At 47.9% G+C, this 20,662-nt stretch overlaps 1 protein-coding gene across 5 annotated transcripts in view; it reads left to right on the forward strand.

The window, feature by feature from the left end:
* LOC138760298 (peptide chain release factor 1-like, mitochondrial) overlaps positions 1 to 20,662 on the forward strand; it is a 57,529-nt gene that overhangs the window by 23,268 nt on the left and 13,599 nt on the right. For 3 of the 5 annotated variants that reach the window (XM_069930689.1, XM_069930685.1, XM_069930688.1), the window contains 4 exons: positions 127 to 290; positions 3,646 to 3,763; positions 7,410 to 7,546; positions 14,063 to 17,299. In XM_069930689.1, coding sequence (XP_069786790.1) covers positions 127 to 290; positions 3,646 to 3,763; positions 7,410 to 7,546; positions 14,063 to 14,290 — 647 coding nt within the window. In that variant the 3' untranslated portion in view covers positions 14,291 to 17,299. Of the gene's footprint in view, positions 1 to 126; positions 291 to 3,645; positions 3,764 to 7,409; positions 7,547 to 14,062; positions 17,300 to 20,662 lie in introns of those variants that run through there. The other 2 variants (XM_069930687.1, XM_069930686.1) reach the window with 2 other exon arrangements.

Consider the following 20,662-nt stretch of genomic DNA (forward strand, 5'->3'; position numbering starts at 1 on the left):
TTTGCACCGAGGACCGGAGAACACTGCTTATTTGGGTTGTACTTGTACAATCAGATGACAATAAACTTGACTTGATGTTGACGTTGAAGGTGGTGTCCCTCTCTTCCTCTCCCCCTCTCTTTCCAGGAGGTCTGCGGCACGCTGCTGTCAGTGTGAGTGGTGAGGGAAGCTACAGGCACTTGAAGTTCGAGGGAGGAGTTCACCGAGTGCAGAGGGTCCCCAGAACCGAGAAGCAAGGCAGGATTCACACCAGCACCACGACTGTGGCCATGTTGCCCCAGCCTACTGAGGTATCTTGCTGCCCCACTCTTGGTAAGCTGCTGATGTGAAAGGGATCAGGCTGGCCACAAAAAAAACTTCCAGCACCTCCCACGCCCACTCCAACAACTTGGATTAGCGCACCGCTGTTACAGCGCCTGCAATCAGGTCCGGGGTTCAAATCCCACGTTGTCTGTAAGGAGTATGTATGTTCTCCCCATCTCTGCCTGGGTTTTCCCCGACGGCTCCTGTTTCCTCCCTCCCTTCAAAGCATACCAGAGGTTATAGGTCAATTGGGTCAAATTGGGCGGCATGGGCTCTTGGGCCGAAAGGTCCTGTTACCGCGCTGCATGTCTAAATTTAAAACTTAACCGTGCTCTCATTTGTCAGCTCCTTCTACACTGTCCCGACACAATTTATTAGTAGCACAGGGTAGATACAGAGTGAAGCACCTTCCACACTGTCCTGTCACATTTTTCTAGGGCAGGGACTGCAGAGGTTTAATGCAGTGTAAAAATCCCTCTTCACTGTTAGCGAGGCAGTTAGCTCATCGCTGTTACAGCACCAGTGAATGGGACCGGGGTTCACATCTCGCGCTGTAAGGAGTCTGTACGTTCTCCTTGTGTCTGCGTGGGTTTTCCCCAAGAACTCCGGTTTCCTCCCACCTTTCAAAACGTAAAGGGGTTGTAGGTCAATTGGGTTTGCAGGGGCTTGTGGGCTGAAAGGGCCTGATACCGTGCTGTATTTCTGAATGACTTGCCCCATCAGTTGCTCCCAGGGCAGGGACAGGATAGGTTAGACATAGAGTAAACCTCCCATCACACACTCCCAGGATAGGGACTGTGTGTATGAACTACAGATCGAAGTCCCCTTTGTGCCTGAGGCAGGTTGGACCTAGAATAAGAACAGAGAACTTGACTGTAGAACATTCCAGCACAGGACAGGCCCTTCAGCCCACATGTCCAAATTAAGCTAAAATTCTGCCACTTGCACTGGAGAGATATCCCTCCATCCCCTGTACGTCTCTAGAACAGTGGTTCTCAACCTTTTTCTTTCCACTCACATCCCACTTTAAGTAATCCCTCTGCCATCGGTGTTCTGTGATTAGTAAGGCATTGCTTAAGGTGGGATGTGGGTGGAAAGAAAACATTTGAAAACCACTGTTTTAACTGTCCCTCATTGACCCGTTATGTGCAGGGTTTCAGAACTCCAAAGTAAATGAGCCAATGACAATTTTTCTCAAGCAAAATATTTCAGTGACAATTGGGTCTAGAGCAGAGGTTCTCAACCTTCCCTTCCCACTCACATCCCACCTTAAGCAATCCCGTAAAAATCACAGAGCACCAAAGGCATAGGAATTACTTAAAGTGAGTGGGAAAAAAAAGGTTGAGAACCACTGCTCTAGAAGCTGCTTCCACAGCCATTCCTGGGGGTCCATTCCAGGCACCCACCACTTTCTGGATAAAATATTTGCCCCATACATCTTCTAATAAAGCACCCTCTATGCTGTCCTTCACACATACGCAGGACAGGCGATCATGGGTTGGACACAGAGTAATGCTCCCTCTACACTGTCCATCCCAGGACTGGACCTTGCCTGGTTGGTGGAACTAATCCCAAGTTAAAGTCTTTAATAGATACTGAAATGGTTGGACCATCTTCTCAGGATTTCCTGGGGTGGGTTGCCTGGTGAGTGGGTCAGAAAAATCACAAGATTCAAGAGCAGAGGTAGGCTGATTAACCTATCAAGTCTGCTCCATCATTCTATCATGAGTTGATCCATCCTCCCACTCAGCCCCACTCCCTGGCCTTCTTCTCATAACCTTGATGCCCTGACTAATCAAATGAGTGTCAATACACCCAACGACTTCGCTTCCACAGCTGCCTGTGGCAACAAGTTCCACAAATTCACGACCTTCTGGCTGATGAAATTTCCCTGCGTCTCTGTGTTAAATTGTGACCCCCTTTTATCCCAAAGTTGTGTCCTCTTGTCCTGGACTCACCCACCATGGAAAACATTCTTGCCACATCTACTTTGTCCATGCCTTTCTGCAATTGAAATGCTTCTGAGGTCCACCACCCCCACCAACTCTCATCCTCTGTAACTCCAATGAGTACAGTCCAAGAGCCGACAAATGTTCCTCATATGCTTCCTCTTTTACTCCCGGAGCCGTTCTTGTAAATCTTCTCTTTACCCTCTCCAATGTCAGCATGTCCTTTCCCAAGTCATTGGTGAGGCCAAATTTGGAATCTTGTGTTCTGTTCTGCTCACCAAATTATAGGAAGGATGTGAACCAAATAGAGAGACGATTCACCAGAACGAGACCTGGGGTTCAGCACCTAAGTTAGAGAGAAAGGTTAAACAAGTTAGGACTTTATTCCTTGGAGCGTAGAAGGCTGAGGGGGGATTTGATAGAGGTTTTAAAAATTTTGAAGGGGACCGATAGAGTAGATGTGGATAAGACTTTTTCCATTGAGGTTGGGGAGATTCAAACTAGAGAACATGAGCTGAGAGTCAGGGGGCAAATGGTGGGGGCAAAAGGTGGGGGCAAAAGGTAGGTGCAACACAAGGGGAAACTTTTTTACTCAGAGAGCGGGATCTGTGTGGAACAAGCTTCCAGTGGAGGAGGTGGAGGCAAGTACAATATTATCTTTTAAGAAAAATTTGGAGAGGTATATGGATGGAAAGGGTATGGAGGGTTATGGGCAGAGTGTAGGTCAGTGGGACTAGAAGAGTGTAAGAGTTTTGGCATGGACGAGAAAGGTCTTGTTTCTGTCCTGTATGAATATAAATAAGGCACTCAAAACTGTACACAGTAGTCCAAGTGGGGTCTCACCAGTGCCCTATCAAGTCTCAGCATTACATCCATGCACTTATCCCCTATTCCACTAGAAACATTAGCCAAAACTGCATTCGCCTTCTTCTCCACCGACTCAACCTGGAGGTTAACCTTGCAGGGGTGGCCAACCTTTTAGTTTTTAATTTAGACATAAGAGCATGGTAACAGGCCATTTTGACCCATGAGTCCGTGCCACCCAATTAACCTACGCCCCCGGTACGTACTTTTGGGCCGAAACAGCCTGCTACTGTGTTGTATGTCTAAATTATAAGGTTGGCCATCTCTGCTTTGGGTATCCTGGACAAGGACTCCTAAGTCTCTTTGCACCTCTGAAATTTGAATTTTCTCCCCATCTAAATAATAGTCTGCTCATCTATTTCTTCTACTAAAATGCATGACAGTACACTTTAAGGTTCTTAGAGAGGCTCTGGGGTCAGGCCCCGGGTGAGCAGGAGGTGGGACAGCGGTGGTGGAAGGACAGAGGTCCAGGGCTGGATGTGCCCCTGCTTGGGCTGATGGCTGAGTCTGTTAACACCCCTCCCATCAGATTGACCTGACGATCAGCCCCAAAGAGCTGCGGATAGAGACAAAGAGAGCGAGCGGGGCAGGAGGCCAACACGTGAACACGACGGACAGTGCTGTCCGCATTCTCCACATTCCGACAGGTAACGGCGCTCTCGGGGAGATGGGGAGCTCCTGGCGGAAAAGCTATGTGGTCAATAACATGTCAGCCTTATTGACCTCTGAGATGTCAATGCATGTGGGGTGATGGGGAAAATGGTTGGGGGAGGTGTAAGGTTAAAGGAGAGGAGGTGGGAGATAACCTTAAGAACTAAAACCAGGAGTTGGCTATCTGTCCCTTTGTGCTTCCGCCACTCAATAAGGTCAGGGCTGATCTGGTCGTGGATCCGCTCCATCTACTCACCCGATCTCATAATTCCGCCACTATGCACAAATCTATCCATCTCTGCCTTATGTATATTTAACGAGGCAGTAGGTGATACTACATGATCCCACCACCAGTCACAGGCGATATTACCAGCAATAGCGGGGATCTCCCAGTGACCAACCATAGAACATTACAGCACAGAAACAGGCTCTTTCAGCCCTTCTAGTCTGTTCCAAACCATTTTTTTGTCTAGACCTACTGATCTGCTCCCAGTCCATAGCCCTCCATATCCTGTCCAAATTCTCCTTAAATGTTAAAATTGAGTACATATTCACCACCTCAGCTGGCAGCTCGTTCCACACTTCCACCACTCTCTGTGTGAAGATCCCCCATAACATATCTCTTTCCACCCTTAACCCATGTCCTCTGGTTTTCCTCAGTGGAAAAAGCCGACCTATATTTGCTGTCTACCTCCCTCATAATGTTAAAAACTATCAAATCACCCCTCACCCATTTCAATTTCCTGCCCCAGTCCCTTGCCAAACACCTACTAGATGATCACACCACTGGACACATCTTCCCCACCCCCTCTCCACATTCTGCAGGGGCCGCTCCCTCTGTGCCTCCCTCGTCAATTCCTCCCTCCCCACCAATTTCCCCCCTTGACACCTACCCCCCCTCCCCCCGTGACTGCTGGAAATGCCACACTTGTGCCCACAGCACCATTCGAGGTCACAAATCCTTCCAAGTGAAAGGATTCACTTGTGAATCTGCTGGAGTCATCTACTGCATCGGGTGCTTCCGTTGTGGCCTCCTTTACATCAGAGAGACAGGACGCAGACTGGGAGATCGTTTCGTTGAGCTCCTCGATTCTGATGCCGGAATAGCGTGGATCTCCAGTGGCCACCCATTTCAATTCCCCGTCCCACTCCCTTGCTGACATGTCTGTCCATGGTCTCATGCACTGCCACACTGAGACCACCCGAAAATTAGAGGAACAACACCTCATCTTCCGTCTAGGCACCCTCCAAACGGATGGCATTAATGTCGAATTCTCTGAGTCCATTAGCACCATGCACCCCCCAACCATCTTTCCCCCACCTCTGTCTCTCTCTTCCCTTTTCCCTCTGTCTCCTTTCACAGAGCCAAAAGCCCCAGTCAATTCTCATCTTTCTTCTCTCCTGTGTGCCATCTATATCCATTGTCTGTTGGTCTGGAGTCCTCGTCCTGCCCATTCTTCCATCCCGAGCCTTTCAATACATATTCCTGCCTGCTTTTCACCCCTACCCTGAAGAAGGGCTCAGGCCCGAAGCATTCATAATATATCTTTACCTTTTCCGGACACTGCTGCGTTCCTCCAGCATTTCTGTGCTTTTACTACAATTAGTGTCTGCAGACTTTCGTCTTTCACTAGATCAGTCCCCAGGGAGTTAATCAGTCCCCAGGGAGTTATGGCCTGTCCCGCATCGGACTTGTCAGCCACAAACGAGCCTGCAGCTGACGTGGACTTTTACCCCTCCATAAATCTTCGTCCGCGAAGCCAAGCCACAGAAAAAGAATAATCAGTTCTGTGCCTGACGCTGGTATAACAGTCAGTTCTGTTCCCCCAGGGCAGGTGTGGGTGGTGTAATGGTCAGTACTGTCCCCTGGGGCTGGTGTGGGTGGTATAATGGTCAGTTCTGTCCCTGGGGCAGGAGTGGGGTGGTGTAATGGTCAGTTCTGTTCCTGGACAGGTGTGGGGTGGTGTTATGGTCAGTTCTGTCCCTGGGGCAGGAGTGGGGTGGTGTAATGGTCAGTTCTGTTCTTGGAGAGGTGTGGGGTGGTATAACAGTCAGTTCTGTTCCCCCGGGGCAGGTGTGGGTGGTGTAATGGTCAGTTCTGTTCCTGGACAGGTGTGGGGTGGTGTAATGGTCAGTTCTGTTCCTGGACAGGTGTGGGGTGGTGTTATGGTCAGTTCTGTTCCTGGGCAGGTGTGGGGTGGTGTTATGGTCAGTTCTGTTACCCTGGGGCAGGTGTGGGGTGGTGTTATGGTCAGTTCTGTTCCCCTGGGGCAGGTGTGGGGTGGTGTTATGGTCAGTTCTGTTCCCCTGGGGCAGGTGTGGGTGGTGTAACAGTCAGTTCTGTCCCCGGGGCAGGTGTGGGTGGTGTAGACATAGAAACATAGAAGATAGGAGCAGGAGTAGGTCATTCGACCCTTCGAGCCTGCTCCGCCATTCAACGAGATCATGGCTGATCTTAAAGTTCAGTACCCCATCCCCGCCTTCACTCCGTAACCTTTAATACCCTTATACTGAAGAAATAGATCTAATTCCCTCTTAAATATATTTAATGAACCTGCCTCCACTGCCCTCTGTGGCAATGAATTCCACAGATTCACCACCTTCTGGGTAAAGAAATTCCTCCTCATCTCGGTTCTAAATGGTTTGCCTATTATCCTCAAACCATGGCCCTGGGTTCTGGATTTTCCCATAACTGGAAACATCCCATCTGCATCCATTCTGTCCAGTCCTGCCAGAATTTTATATGTCTCTATGAGATCCCCTCTCAATCTTCTAAACTCCAGCAAGTACAATCCCAATTTGCGCAATCTTTCCTCCTAAGTCATTCCTGCCATTCCAGGTATCAGCCTGGTGAATCGCCTCTGCACTCCCTCCATTGCAAGAACATCCTTCCTTAGATAAGATGACCAAAACTGCACACAATACTCTAGGTGTGGTCTCACTAAGGCCCTGTAAAGCTGCAGTAAGGTATCCTGGACGGGTGTGGGGTGGTGTAATGGTCAGTCTGTTCCTGGACAGGTGTGGGGTGGTGTTATGGTCAGTTCTGTTCCCCTGGGGCAGGTGTGGGATGGTGTTATGGTCAGTTCGGTCCCCGGGACAGCTCTGGTGGATGGAGTAATGGTCAGATTTGTCCCTGGGGCAGGTTTGGTAGACAATGTAATGGTGAGCTCTGGCCCTGGGGCAGGTTTGGTGGGCAATGTAACGTGAGCTCTGTCCCTTGGGCAGGTGTGGTGGGCAATGTAATGGTGAGCTGTGTCCCTCGGGCAGGTGTGGTGGGCAATGTAACGGTGAGCTGTGTCCCTGGGGCAGGTGTGGTGGGCAATGTAACGGTGAGCTGTGTCCCTTGGGCAGGTGTGGTGGGCAATGTAATGGTGAGCTCTGTCCCTGGGGCAGGTGTGGTGGGCAATGTAACGGTGAGCTGTGTCCCTCGGGCAGGTGTGGGCAATGTAACGGTGAGCTGTGTCCCTGGGGCAGGTGTGGTGGGCAATGTAATGGTGAGCTCTGTCCCTGGGGCAGGTGTGGTGGGCAATGTAACGGTGAGCTCTGTCCCTCGGGCAGGTGTGGTGGGCAATGTAACGGTGAGCTCTGTCCCTGGGGCAGGTGTGGTGGATGGAATAACAATCAGATTTGTCCCTGGGGCAGGTGTGGTGGCTGAGTGCCAGCAGGAACGGTCCCAACTGAAGAATCGAGAGCGGGCCATGCAGTTGCTGCGTGCTAAACTCTACAGCATGAAACTGGAGGAGGACATCAGCAGGCGAAATCTGGCACGCAGGATTCAGGTACCCCTTGTCCACCACCTCTCCCCACCAACCCTACCATTGCTTTCCCGTGCCCCCCCTCCCGATCAGCCTCCTGTGTGAGTCTGACCTTACCAACAGGCCCATTCTCTGAGCCACATCTTAAAAATATATTTTAAGCCAGTGGTTCTCAACCTTTTTCTTCCCACTCACATCCCACTTTAAGTAATTCCAATGCCATCGGTGCTCTGTGATTAGTAAGGGATTGCTTAAGGTGGGATGTGGGTGGAAAGAAAAAGTTTGAAAACCACCGTTTTAATCGTCCCTCATTGACTCGTTATGTGCACGGTTTCAGAACTCCAAAGGAAATGGGCCAACGACAATTTTTCTCAAGCAAAATAATTGGGTCTAGAGCAGTGATTCTCAACCTTCCCTTCCCTTCCCACCTTAAGCAATCCCTATTAATCACAGACCATCGATGGCCTAGGGATTACTTAAAGTGGGATGTGAGTGGAAAGAAAAAGGTGGAGAACCACTGTTTTAAGCCCTTTCTGCTCTACTTTGATACAATACAGTTCCATCTAAACACGTACAGGACTGAATTATAATGGTCACAAGACAAGAAATACCAACATCAAACCTAGAATCTACATCATGTTTATGAAATATCATCCCATCAGTTATGCCACATATAACAACATTCTGCAGATCAGTGGGACGAGGAAGAAAAATAGCTTGGCACAAACTAGAAAGGCCTTTTGCTGGAGTGTTCAGTGGCTCTATGACACTCTTCTGTTGGGTTCTGTAGGATCAGTTTGTGGGGTTTGATAGGTGTGTCCTGGAGGGGCTGGACAGGCTGATCCTTGATAGACCCTGTTTGTAACATACTTGGCAGGTGAGGCTTGGAGGGGCAGCAGGGGCAGAAGCTCCGTTGTGGCCCTTCCTGGCCCTTCCCTCTGTTGCCTCTTTGAGCTCTTTCTCAGCAGTGCCCACACCTTTTCTGATGGCGTCCCTCCACTGCGAGCGACCTTGCACCACATCCTCCCGTCTTGATGGGGCAATGTCGGCTTTCATTAGGCTCCTGTGCAGGTCGTCCTTGCTGGCCTCCTCGTTTTTGAGTACCGCTGGACAGTTGGATGTACTAGATGCTGTTGGGCAGTCCTCTGTCAGGCATTCTGACAACATGTCCCTCCCAGCGCAGTTGGGCTGACATCACCAAGGTTGTAACGGCTGGCACGTAGCTTGAGAAAGAACCTTGGTAATGGAGACCTTGTCTCGCCGGGGAATCTTCATCAGAGAACATAGACGACACTGCTGCAGTTGGTCAAGCTGTCGTAAGTGACTCTGACATGGGCACCACGTCTTGCATCCATTACAGCAAGGCTGATATGACAACAGCCTTGTACACCTTGTACTTGGTGGCCAACCTGATGTTCTGTGACCCAACCCGATCTTTCAACCAACCAAAGGCAAAGCAGGACTTTCTGGTTCTTGACCCAATCTCTATATCTAGAGAAACTGAGGATGTTATTGTGCTGTCCAGGGAGCAAAACGTGTTGGCAGCATTGAAACGAGGGTTATCAATGAGGAAATTTGGTTCTTCGTAGCTTGAGCCAGGGGCCAGTTGGTACAAAACATTCGTCTTTTTCAGGCTGATTGTCATTCCGCAGCTCTTGGCAGCACTGGCAAATCGTCTGGTGATCTCCTGTTAGTCTTCGAGAGAGAGTGGGCCACCAGTGCCCAGTCATCAGCGATCTGTAGCTCGTGCGTCACAATGTCCCTGACTTTAGATTTTGTTCTCAGTCTTGCGAGGTTGAGGAGCCCGCCATCAGCCCTCGTTTGTAGGAAAACCCCTAACTTCAGGTCCTCTGTGGCATCCTGAAGAACAACAGTGAAAAATAGTCCAACCAGAGCAGGAGTCAAAACACAACCCTATTTTACACTCTTGCTGACAGGAAATGGGTCTGACAACTCACCACATATGGACGTGGTCTTCCATACCTTTGTGGAACTGACGGATGATGTTGGTTAGGTGTGAGGGGGGGAACCAGATTTTGGTCATCTCTACAAACAGTGTCAAATGCTTTGGTTCAAACAAGAGAGACTTCTCTGCTGCTCAACACATTTCTGTCTCAGTGAGAGGATCATATCCATGGTACCTCAGCCTCTTTGAAAACCACACTGGCTTTCTGGAAGGATGTGGTCATTGACGTTGAACACCAGATGTCTAAGGATGATCTTTGCAAGGCATTTTATTTAAAAAAAAGTTATTGAATTTTATATATATATACACACAACAAAATGTATAAGTACAAGAAAAATATACTGTACAGATACAGAGTAATTTCAGTAGCCATTTTTATACTGCAGACGAGCGGTGAGCCTACTTTGTCCTGGCGAGGCCTTTCACACCCTGGTCCAAATTCCTGGGAATTTCTCCTCGCCGGCAATTTAGGGGGGGATCCACCCCCCCCCCCAACCGATGATGCATTACCCAAGTTCACCCCCCCTTCGTCCGTCAGACGTCCAACCCTCGTTCCCTCCCTCCTCCTCCGGCCGCCCGTCGTGCACCCCCACCCCTCCGCACTTCGGCCCGTCACGACAGCGGGACAATGCGGGACGAATAGCCGACTTCGTTTCCCATAATCCCTCTCGCAGCTGGATTTCCCAGAGCAGTCCCAGCTGCGGGAGGGATTATGGGAAACGAAGTCGGCTATTCATCCCACATTGTCCCGCTGTCACAACGGGCTGGAGCAGCCTGCCGTTGTCAGGAGGTAGGTATCTTTTAATTTTAATTACCTACATGATGCAGCTTGCAAGCACTGACGTCACGAGACTTTCCCTGCTTGGGCATTTGGCTCTTAACATTACAGGGAGAGGGGTGGTCTGGTTCTCAACCTTCTCCTTTCCACTCACATCCCACTTTAAGTATTCCCTATGCCAGGGGTGTCAAACTCAAATTCACAGAGGGCCAAAATTAAAAACTTGGACTAAGTCGTGGGCCAAACTAAATATTTATTGAAAATTTTCAACAACATCTGCATGTTTTCTCTTCTTTCAACATATGTAATGTTAAACTTTTTCTTATTAAAATAAATGTTTAATAATAGTTTTGGTTAAACTCTTTCCAGAAGAAGCATTAACAAATGAGAAATAAAATATTCAATAAATAGTATTTCTCTATAGCCTTTAAGCTCCTTTTAAATGTATTTTTTTTCACAAGCCAACAAGTCAAACAAATAACAACTTGCTTCAATGACAAACAGGTTTGTCTTTTAAAATGATGAACATATAGTCTGCCTCCCACCTGTCTTGAAAGGTCCTGTTTTCTGTCTTTCGTTTGGTCATTTTTCGTAAGGGGTTTATTACATGTGAGTTAGGCGACAGGTCGCAGATACTAATGAAAGTAAACAGAGAAGGTGGGGGCGATTAGCGGGTTGACGGGCCGGCACCAACGCATTTGCAAAGCATTCTGGGATTTGTAGTATTAGCTGTGCATGCGCTATACTGGCGCGGGGGCCAGCTCTAATACATATTTGATATGATCTTGCGGGCCAAATATAATTATATCACGGGCCAAATTTGTCTCGCGGGCCTGAGTTTGACATGTGTGCCCTATGCCATCAGTAAGGAATTGCTTAAGGTGGGATGTGAGTGGGAAGGGAAGGTTGAGAATCACTGTTACTGAATTGCTTGAGAAAAATGGTCATTGGCCCATTTCCTTTGGAGTCCTGAATCCGTGCACATAACGAGTTAATGAGGGACGATTAAAATAGTGGTTTTCAATCTTTTCCTTTCCACTCACATCCCACCTTAAGTATTCCCTATGCCATCGGTGCTCTGTGATTATTAAGGGATTGCTTTAAGGTGGGATGTTGGACAGGACCAAAACATATGAAATAAAGAAGCAACCCCATGATGACATCTGTCACATTCAAGGTTGATCTTAGGAAAAATCTGAACTAATTTATCTTTAGATAAATGTGCTCTTTGTACTATCTTGAATTGAGTAAGTGAATGACTTGCACAAGTAGAATGGGAATTGGACCAATTTCAAACACCTGATCTATATCTACTTAAAAGAATAGTTTGTAAGTCACTCTCCCAAGTGCTCTAATTTTATTCATAGAAACGCAACGAATTTTAGAAATTAATCCATAAACGAATCCGATTAAACCCTTCAGAGAAGGATTTAACCAAAAAATAATAAGTCAATACAATTACCATCATGGGAGAATGGAATAGTAGTAATTTGGTTTCTCAGAATATCTCTAACTTGTAAATATCTAAAAAAAATGGAAATTAGAGAGATTAAAATTTTTGACAAAGGTCATAAAACAGCCGTATACAAATACATCAAAAAGTGAAGAGATGTCCTTTTGCGAGGCATTTTCTATGATAACATTGCTTTGATTGCAAGGGTTTGAGATGGATGGAAGGGCTGAACTTTACAAATTCAGCTCCATCCAGTGGAAATATCGTATCTGATCACAGTAATCCGGAAACAGCTGGGGAAAAACTAGATTTGTAAGGGGATGGGAAGAAATTTCCCCTCGTGTTCCCCCTAATCTTTTCCCCTTTCGCCCTTAACCCATGTCCTCTGGTTTGTATCTCAACGACCCTCAGTGGAAAAAGCCGTCCTACATTTACTCTGTCTGTCCCCCTTAATTTTAAATACCTCTATCAAATCTCCCCTCATTCTTCTACGCTCCAGGGAATAAAGCCCTAACTTGTTCAACCTTTCCCTGTCACTCAGTTCCTGAAGTCCAGGCAACATCCTAGTAAATCTTCTCTGCACTCTTTCCTGTAGTTAGGTGATCAAAACTGCACACACGACTCCAAATTTGGCCTCTCTCATGTCTTATACAACTTGACCGTAGCATCATATTGCCTGTACGCAATACTTTGATTTATGGAGGCCAATATGCCAAAAGCTCTCTTTATGATACCATTTTTCAGAACTATTTGGATGGGGAGAAAATTCAATCCTCGGAGGTGCAAAGAAACCTGGGCATCCTCGTGTAGAGAAATCTAACGGTTAATGCCCAGGTGGGATTGGTAGTAAAGAAGGCGAATGCTATGCTAGCATTCATTTCAAGAGGTACAGTGTATAAGATTAGAGAAGTATTAATGAGACTCTTTGGGGCACCGGTGAGACCCCATTTGGAATAACTGTGTACAGTTTTGGGTCCCCTATCTTAGAAAGGATGTGATGTTGTTGGAGTGGATGCAGAGGAGATTTACTAGGATGATTCCTGGAATGCAGGGGTTGGCATATGGGGTGTGTTTGCCAGCTCTTGGGCTGTATTTGTTGGAGTAGAGGAGAATAAGGGGATGTCATAGAGACATTTCGAATATTGAAATACAGAGTGAATATGGATATGATGTTTCCCTTGATGGGTGAATCGAGGACAAGGGGGTCATAGTCTTAAAATTAGAAGTTATCCAATTAAAATAGAACTTCTATAGCTAGAGGGTTGTGGATCTGTGGAACTCACTGCTACACAAAGCAGTGGAGGCCAGATCACTGGGAGTATTTAAACAGGAAATCGATAAGCATCTCATTAGTCAGGGTATCAAGGGATATGGGGAAAAGGCTGGAAATTGGAACGAGGTGTGATCATAATTCAGTTTAGTGTAGAGTCACGGAACAGACTTGATGGGCGTAATGGCCTGCTTCTGTCCCTTTAACTTGTGAATTTGTGTATATAGAGACATAAAAACTTAGAGATTTAAATTGAAAGAAAAATTTCTCATGCTCACGCTTCCTTCACATCTTGTAGATTGAGAGCAAGCTGTTAGCCTGGGCAGATATTACAACATAGTCACCATGGTAACACTCCAAACAATACTTTTCATAAAGAGACAGACACAAAATTAACTAAGAATCAGAAAACGCAAGATTTTAACCTTTACACTGTGGGCCTAAGGGCCTGTACTGTGTTGGAATGTTCTATACTGGGCAGAAACGGAGCCTCCAGCCCAACATAGTCACTTGTGTGCATTTGAGCAGTGTGGGCTCTTGGCCCAGACTGGCTTTATTACCGTGCTGTATGTCTGAATTAAAAATTAAAACTGTGCCTTCCTCAGTTGGTCCCATTTGTCTGCATTCAGTACAAACTCCTTTCAGTATTTCTGGTCCTTGTGCCCGTCGACTCATGCCTCTACCACTTCCATTCACCCACCACCCCCTGTGTCAAAACATTCTCTGATCTGAGTCTTACCCTCCCACCTTTAATTGGTGCCCTCATGTTTCGAGCTCCCCTTCACTGGCATAAAGAATGTATTTATGCCCCTTGTGATTTTATAATTCTCCTTCAGCTCGTCTCTCAGCCTCCTTCGCTCTTGGGAAAACAGTCCCAGCCTCTCCAGAAAACTCTCCACCCCTGGCCACGTCCCATTGAATCTTTCGTACATCTGCCTCTCCTTTAATCCCGCTTCTTATTATAGGACAGTGACCAGAACTGCACGCAGCGTTGGTCGGTTTTCTCAGTGTTGGCCACACTCACGGACAATGCCAGACATTCCGAGATATCACCCACTTTTTTCCCCCGCCAGATCGGGACCAAGGGGAGGTCAGAGAAGATCCGGACCTACAACTTTCCGCAGGACCGGGTGACGGATCATCGGATCGGTAAATCGCTCTACAACCTGAAGGACTTCATGCTGGGGGAGGAGCTCCTCGATGAGATGATTGATTCGCTGACAAACGTGGCTGACAGCGAATGTCTCATCGAGTTTCTGGAGAGCACACAGAAACAGCAGAATGAGCCAGGGCGTCAGTGACAATCTCCCCATTAAACTGGATTTTCCACAATCTTATCCATCTTGATTCTGCTCTGCCCTGCCTCTGTGGCTGACGTCTTCGTCCACACTCTGGAGTCACAAAATCTCAGGCAATTTGCCCTCTCTAAACTCCAACTGAAATGGTGAAGGAGGCATTTGGCACCCTTGCCTTCATTGGTCAGGGCTCTGACGAAACACGAAAATCTGCAGACGCTGTGATTGTAGTAGAAATGCTGGAGGAACTCAGCTGGTCTCGCAGCGTGCACAGAAGGTAAAGATGTATTATCCACGTTTCAGGCCTGAGCCCTTGTTCAAGGTGTGGAATTTCCTCAGGAGCTGGGACAGCTGTAGAAAACGTTGGTGAGACCACACTGGGAGCATTGCGGGGAGTTCTGGTCATTCATCAACAGGAAGGACAAATTAAGCTGGAAAGGGTGCAGAAAAGATTCACCAAGAAATTACCTGAACGGGCGGGCTTCAGTTATAAGGAGAGGCCGGATAGGCTGGGACACTTCCCTGGCCCCTCGGGCACTGGGGGATGGCCTTGCAGATTAGCGACGTTTCAGGCCTGAGCCCTTCTTCATGGTAAAAGGCAGGCAGACGTCTGAATTAAAAGGCTGGGGGAAAAGGGAAAAATGGGTAGGGAAAGAGCACAGGCCAACAAATGGTGTTAATTGGATATAGAGGAAAGGGGAGAATTAATAGAGGGAGTGAACGTAGAACTGGGGAAAGGGAAACGGAGAGAGACAGCAAGGAAAGGAGGCATGTGGGTTGGTCTGTACACCTCTCCCTGCCTTTCCTTCTCCCAGCCTTTTAATTCAGACGCCTGCCTGCTTTTCGCTCATATGCTGAGGATGGGCTCAGGCCCGAAACGTTGGTAATAGGTTTTTACCTCTTACGGACCCTGCGAGACCTGCTGAGTTTTTAACTGCAGGCGCAGACTCTGCAGACTTTCATGTTTCACTTTGGAGGGAATTAGAGTGGAGGTGCAGCCCAAGGGCAGAAGCGGTTGTCTAAGCCGCCCATTCTCAATGGAGGCCCTGCAGCCTTCCCCTGGAGGAAGCCTCAGTAAAAGCCTCGTTTTCACCTCGCATATCATCAGTACGTAGCTGGTAGAAGTACGTAGAAAACCAACTAAACTTGACTGATTCACAGGGAAGGTGGTCCATAAACGGAGCAGAGTCCAAAGGGAGCCGTAACCAAAACAAGTTGAGAATGGCTGATCTAAACTGGGGTAGCCTGGAACGCAAAGGTTTAAGTGTTGAGTTCTCCAAGTTTAGGTAACCGATTTGGTTCCACTGTTAATTCACCTTGTTCTAGTTTTCTCCACCCCTACCCCAGTGCTCTCCACTTCCCTACCTTCATTTATTCAGTATCCTGTCACCTCGTGGCCTCCCTTCCCCCATCCTCCTTTATATTCGACCCGAAACTCTGACTGACCATTTCAACAACGGACTGCACGGTTGACATAGCAGTTAACGTAACGCTGTTACAGTGGCAGCAATTGGATCCAGGGTTCGAATCCAGTGCTGTCTGTAAGGAGTTTGTACGTTCTCCCTGTGTCTGCTTGGGCTTTCCTCAGGGTCTCCGGTTTCCTCCCACCGTTTGAAATGTACCCGGGGTTTTAGGTAAATCGGGTGTAATGGGGTGGCACGGCTTGTGGATTGAAAGGTCTTGTTACCATGCTGCATGCCTAAAAAGATTTAATTTAAAAAAATTTCTCTCCACGGTCACTGCCAGATCTGCTGAGTTCCTCCACCTTCTCTTTATACATGGCCTACCAGCCAGACCTACAGGAAAATTATCTCTCAGATTAGCGCAACGCTGTTACAGCACCTGGGTTCGAATCCAGCACTGTGTGTCAGGAGTTTGTACGTTCTCCCTGTGTCTGCGTGTGTTTCCTCTGGGGACTTCGGTTTCCTTCCACCGTTCAAAATGTTGCAAGTCCAATTGGGATATTTGTCAGCTTGGGCTCGTGGGTGGGAAGGGCCTGTTACTGTTCTGTGTCTAAAAAAAAAATATACGTGCTGATCTTAGCTGTGGTGACCCCATGCTGGCTCAGTAATGGCCTTCAGGAAAGGAAAACTCCCACCCTTTTCTTTCTGGCTTGTATGTGACCCAGACCCATCAATGTTGGTAACTGTTAACCATCTCCGTTGGCCAGGGCACCTGGAGATGGGCAAATGCCAGCGATGATTACAGCAGGTAAAAACAAATCGGATATTGTACAGAACCAAGGGTGGATGTTGCGGAGGGATGTGAAAGCAGGGTTGGGATAGATGACTTCCCCACAGCTATCAGGGTCCTGAATGAACCCCACCACAGTGCTCTCTTCCTGCCCTTCCTTTGGACTAATCCATCTATCTCATTGTAATACTCACTCTGTAAGCATGATCTTGCCCTGCTAATTTGTACGGCTGCAAGAGTTCAGCTGTTGGGCCACTCGTGATAGAATCTTTCTCACTTCACCGGGGTATAAGACGATAAGATATAGGAGCAGATGAAGGCCCATAGTCTGTTCCGTCATTTCATCATGAATTGATCCATCCACCCACTCAGCCCCACTCTCCGGCCTTCTCCCTGTAACCCTTGATGCCCTGACTAATCAAATACCTGTCACTCTCTGCCTTAAATATACCCAAACGACCTAGCTTCCACAGCCTTAATTTTTCACTACTGGTTTCTGTGGTAATAGAAATTTCCAGGAACTCTATTAAAGGCCATAATATATAGAGGCAGATGTAGGCTATTCAGCCTATCGAGTCTGCCATGCCATTTTATCAGGAGTTGATCCATTCTCCCTCTGAGCCCCACTGCCTGGCCTTCTACCTATAACCTTCGATACTCAGTCAATTGAGATACCCATCAATCTCTGTCTTAAATACACCCAATGACCTGGCCTCGACGAGTGGTTCAGGCACTTTGTAAATGCAGCTCTTCCAGTTAATGGATGTGGGGAACCCTATGCATATGTATCCATTTCTGTGAATAAAATGGTCAGAATCTGAATGTCCACACCTGCCTTAGTCAACTCAGAACTGGGTTTATTATCATGAACATGTGCCCAGAAATTTATTGTTTTGAGGCAGAAGTATCGTGTATTCCTGGTCCAAAAATTGCTATCGATTACATTTCCCTAAATACAATATTGAAAATAAATAATTAGAGGGAAAGAGAAAAAAAACTGAGGTAGTGTCTGTGGTTCATGGTCTGTTCAGAAATCCAATGGCGGAGGGGAAGAGGCTGTCCTTGTGCCGCTGAGTGGTCATCTTCAGGGTCCTGTACCTCCTTCCTGATGGTAGCAGAGTGAAGAGGGTATGGCCTGGGTGGTGAGGTTCCTTGAGGACATAGGCTGCATTTTTTGAGGCAATTGAGAGGTCCTTAAAGGAGTGATGTCCATGACGGCACAGGCTGTATTTCCAACCCTCTGGAGCCTGTTCCTGTCCTGTGCATTGGCACCTCCATACTAGACTGTGATGCACCCAGCCAGAATGATCTCCACAGTACACCCGCAGAAATTTCCAAAGTCAAATTCCTTTTCATTGCTATCACACACCCAATCAAAAAAAAAATCTGGACCCCAAAGGAACACTTCACTTGTGAATCTGCAGGGGTCGTCTAGCGCTCCCATTGGAAAGACTGCACGCAGATTGGGAGATGGCTTTGCTGAGCACCTCCCCTCTCTCCCCTGCAAGGGTGGGAATCTCCCAGTGTCCACCCCACTCTCATGCTGACGTGTCTGCCCGTTGCCTCATGCACTGCCCAACTGAGTGCCCCTGCAAATTGGAGGAGCAGCTCCTCATATTCTGTCTGGGCACCCTTCGACTTCTCTGGTTTACTTTCTGCCCTTCCCCTGTCTCCATCTCTTCCCCAGCTCTCCCTCCCTCTCAGCTTTTTTTTCTCTTGCACCCTCCCACCCATATCCACCTTGCCCAATGGTTCTCAACCTTTTTCTCTCCACTCACATCCCACTTTAAGTAATCCCCATGCCATCAGTGTCCTGTGATTAGTGAGGGATTGCTTAAGGCGGGATGTGAGTGGAAAGAAAAGGTTGAAAACCACTGTTTTAATCGTCCCCCATTGACTTGTTATGTGCCTGGTTTCAGAACTCCAAAGGAAATGGGCCAATGACCATTTTTCTCAAGCAATTGGGTCTGGAGCAGTGATTCTCAACCTTCCCTTCCCCCTCACCTTAAGCAATCCCCTTTCTATTCACAGAGCACTGATGGCATAGGGATTACTTAAAGTGGGATGTGAGTGGAAAGAAAAAGGTTGAGAACCTCTGCTAGCATCTCCCTCCACATACTCCCCCATCTATCTGTTCCAAACTCATTTCATTTTTTTTGATATCCATTCTCTCCGATGATGGTTTCTCTGGGGAAAAAAAAACTTGTTCCCAGTTCCTTTCTGTATAATCTACTCTCCGTTGCTGTCATGTGTGGTCAAATCAAGTTGGGAACCACTGATCCTCACCTCTTGCTTGCGCTCTTCTCCCAGCCCCTTTCCCGCCAGTTTATTCAAGCCTCCATCAACATCAACGGCTCCAGTTTCCATTAGCCACCCCCCTGTTTCACCCTTTTCCCTCTGTCTCTCCCCAGATCTGCATTCACAGAACCAGAACACTTCCCTCCCCCTATCATTCTTACCTTTTCTTCCATCCATATTCAATTCACACCTTTTGTGTGTGGGTCTGAGCTCCAGCATTTCTGCCTCTTTTTTTTTTGCTACAATCACAGCGTCTGCAATGTTTCACTCTGTTCAGGCACCTGCCTGGTATTTGCACGAGTCCAATGAAGGGCTCAGGCCTGAGATCTTAGTGACGTACAGTGTAAAAGAAGGACTGCAGACATTGCGATTGCAGTAAATGCGCAAAAGAGCTGGAGAAACTCAGCAGGTCTTGCAGGGGGCTGACTTTCACCAGCATTTTTGTGCATTCAAATCAAGTTTATTGCATCTGATTGGACAAGTACAACCCGACGAAACAGCGTTCTCTGGTCCTCGGTGGAAACTACGCAGACACACAACCAGACGTTACACATAACACATGTAGGACAAGGATTTCATCTATACAAATAAATAGATATTCTTTCATGAATATGAGAGTCTCGGAGGGTCAGGGTGAGCGGTTCCTTTGGTCGTTCACCATTCTCACTGCCCGTGGGAAGAAGCTGTTCCTCAGCCTGGCGGGGCTGGCTCTGATCCACCTGTATCTCTTCCCCGATAGGAGCAGCTGAAAGACGCTGTGTGCAGGGTGGAAGGGGGTCATCAATCATTTTGCGCGTCCTCTTCAGACAACGATCCTGATAGATCGGCGGTTTTCGAACAGCCCCCCCCCCCCCCAAACTTGTATCCCACCTTAAGCAATGCCTCTATGCCATCGACACTCTGTAATTAGTGAGTGAGGTGGGATTTGAGTGGGAAGGGAAGGTTGAGAACCACTGCTCTAGACCCAATTGTTACGGAAATATGTCGCTTGAGAAAAATTGTCATTGACTCAATTTTTTTGGAGCTATGAAACTGTGCACATAACAAGTCAATGAAGGATGATTAGTTTTCAAACTTACTATCTATCCATGTGGTGCACTGTTAGCCAGAATCAGACACACACAAAGATAGAGACTGTACAACAGGCTTTAATCCACAAAGACTTCCACAGAGCCAGGCTGACTGTAGCTGCAGCAACTCTGAGTGAGGCCTCGGGAGGCCGGCGCTGGCTTATATTCCAGAGGCTGATTGACACGGATCGGGTGGGACTTGATCCATTCAGGTTGACTGATTGACAGCTGGCCAGGTGTTGTCCCCTTACACTCCTGCAGGTACAGAGGTTGTCCCCTGCAGTAGGCCGGTGGTGGACCACCACAATCCACAGATCACCTTACTAATCACAGAGCTTTTACGGTATAGGGAATATTTAAAAGTGGTATGCAAGTTTTGGGAATAGTTTAGATTGGGTGCTTTCAAGTTGCCTAGTTAAATGGGGTTAACTGGGCAAATGGCCCAGTTCGTGCCCCACTCACAAGGCAGCATGAAAAGGTCCGATCCGGTCAGGGTCATCCAAAATCAACCAGGTCCCTGCCCTACCTCAGAGTAGTCAGGGAACCCAGTTAAACTTACCTGGTCGCATCCACCGGCTTCAACAGCAACATGGCCGAATCGGTTACTTGCGCTCTGGCATCACCGGCTGAATTGTCTGCCGTGATCGGGGTGGGGATGGGGGATGGGGGGGGGGGGGAGCGAGGGGTCTCTGCCGTGGGGCCTGGCGGGTGGGGGAAGAGGTGGCGGTCGCCAGGGGGAGAGACGGGGGACACAATCCGGGTGGGGGGTGGGGGAAATGAGGTTGCTGCCAGAGGGGGGAGAGGACGATGTCGCGGA

The sequence above is a fragment of the Narcine bancroftii genome, chromosome 4 (genome assembly GCF_036971445.1).
Source record: "Narcine bancroftii isolate sNarBan1 chromosome 4, sNarBan1.hap1, whole genome shotgun sequence".
NCBI lineage: Eukaryota > Metazoa > Chordata > Chondrichthyes > Torpediniformes > Narcinidae > Narcine > Narcine bancroftii.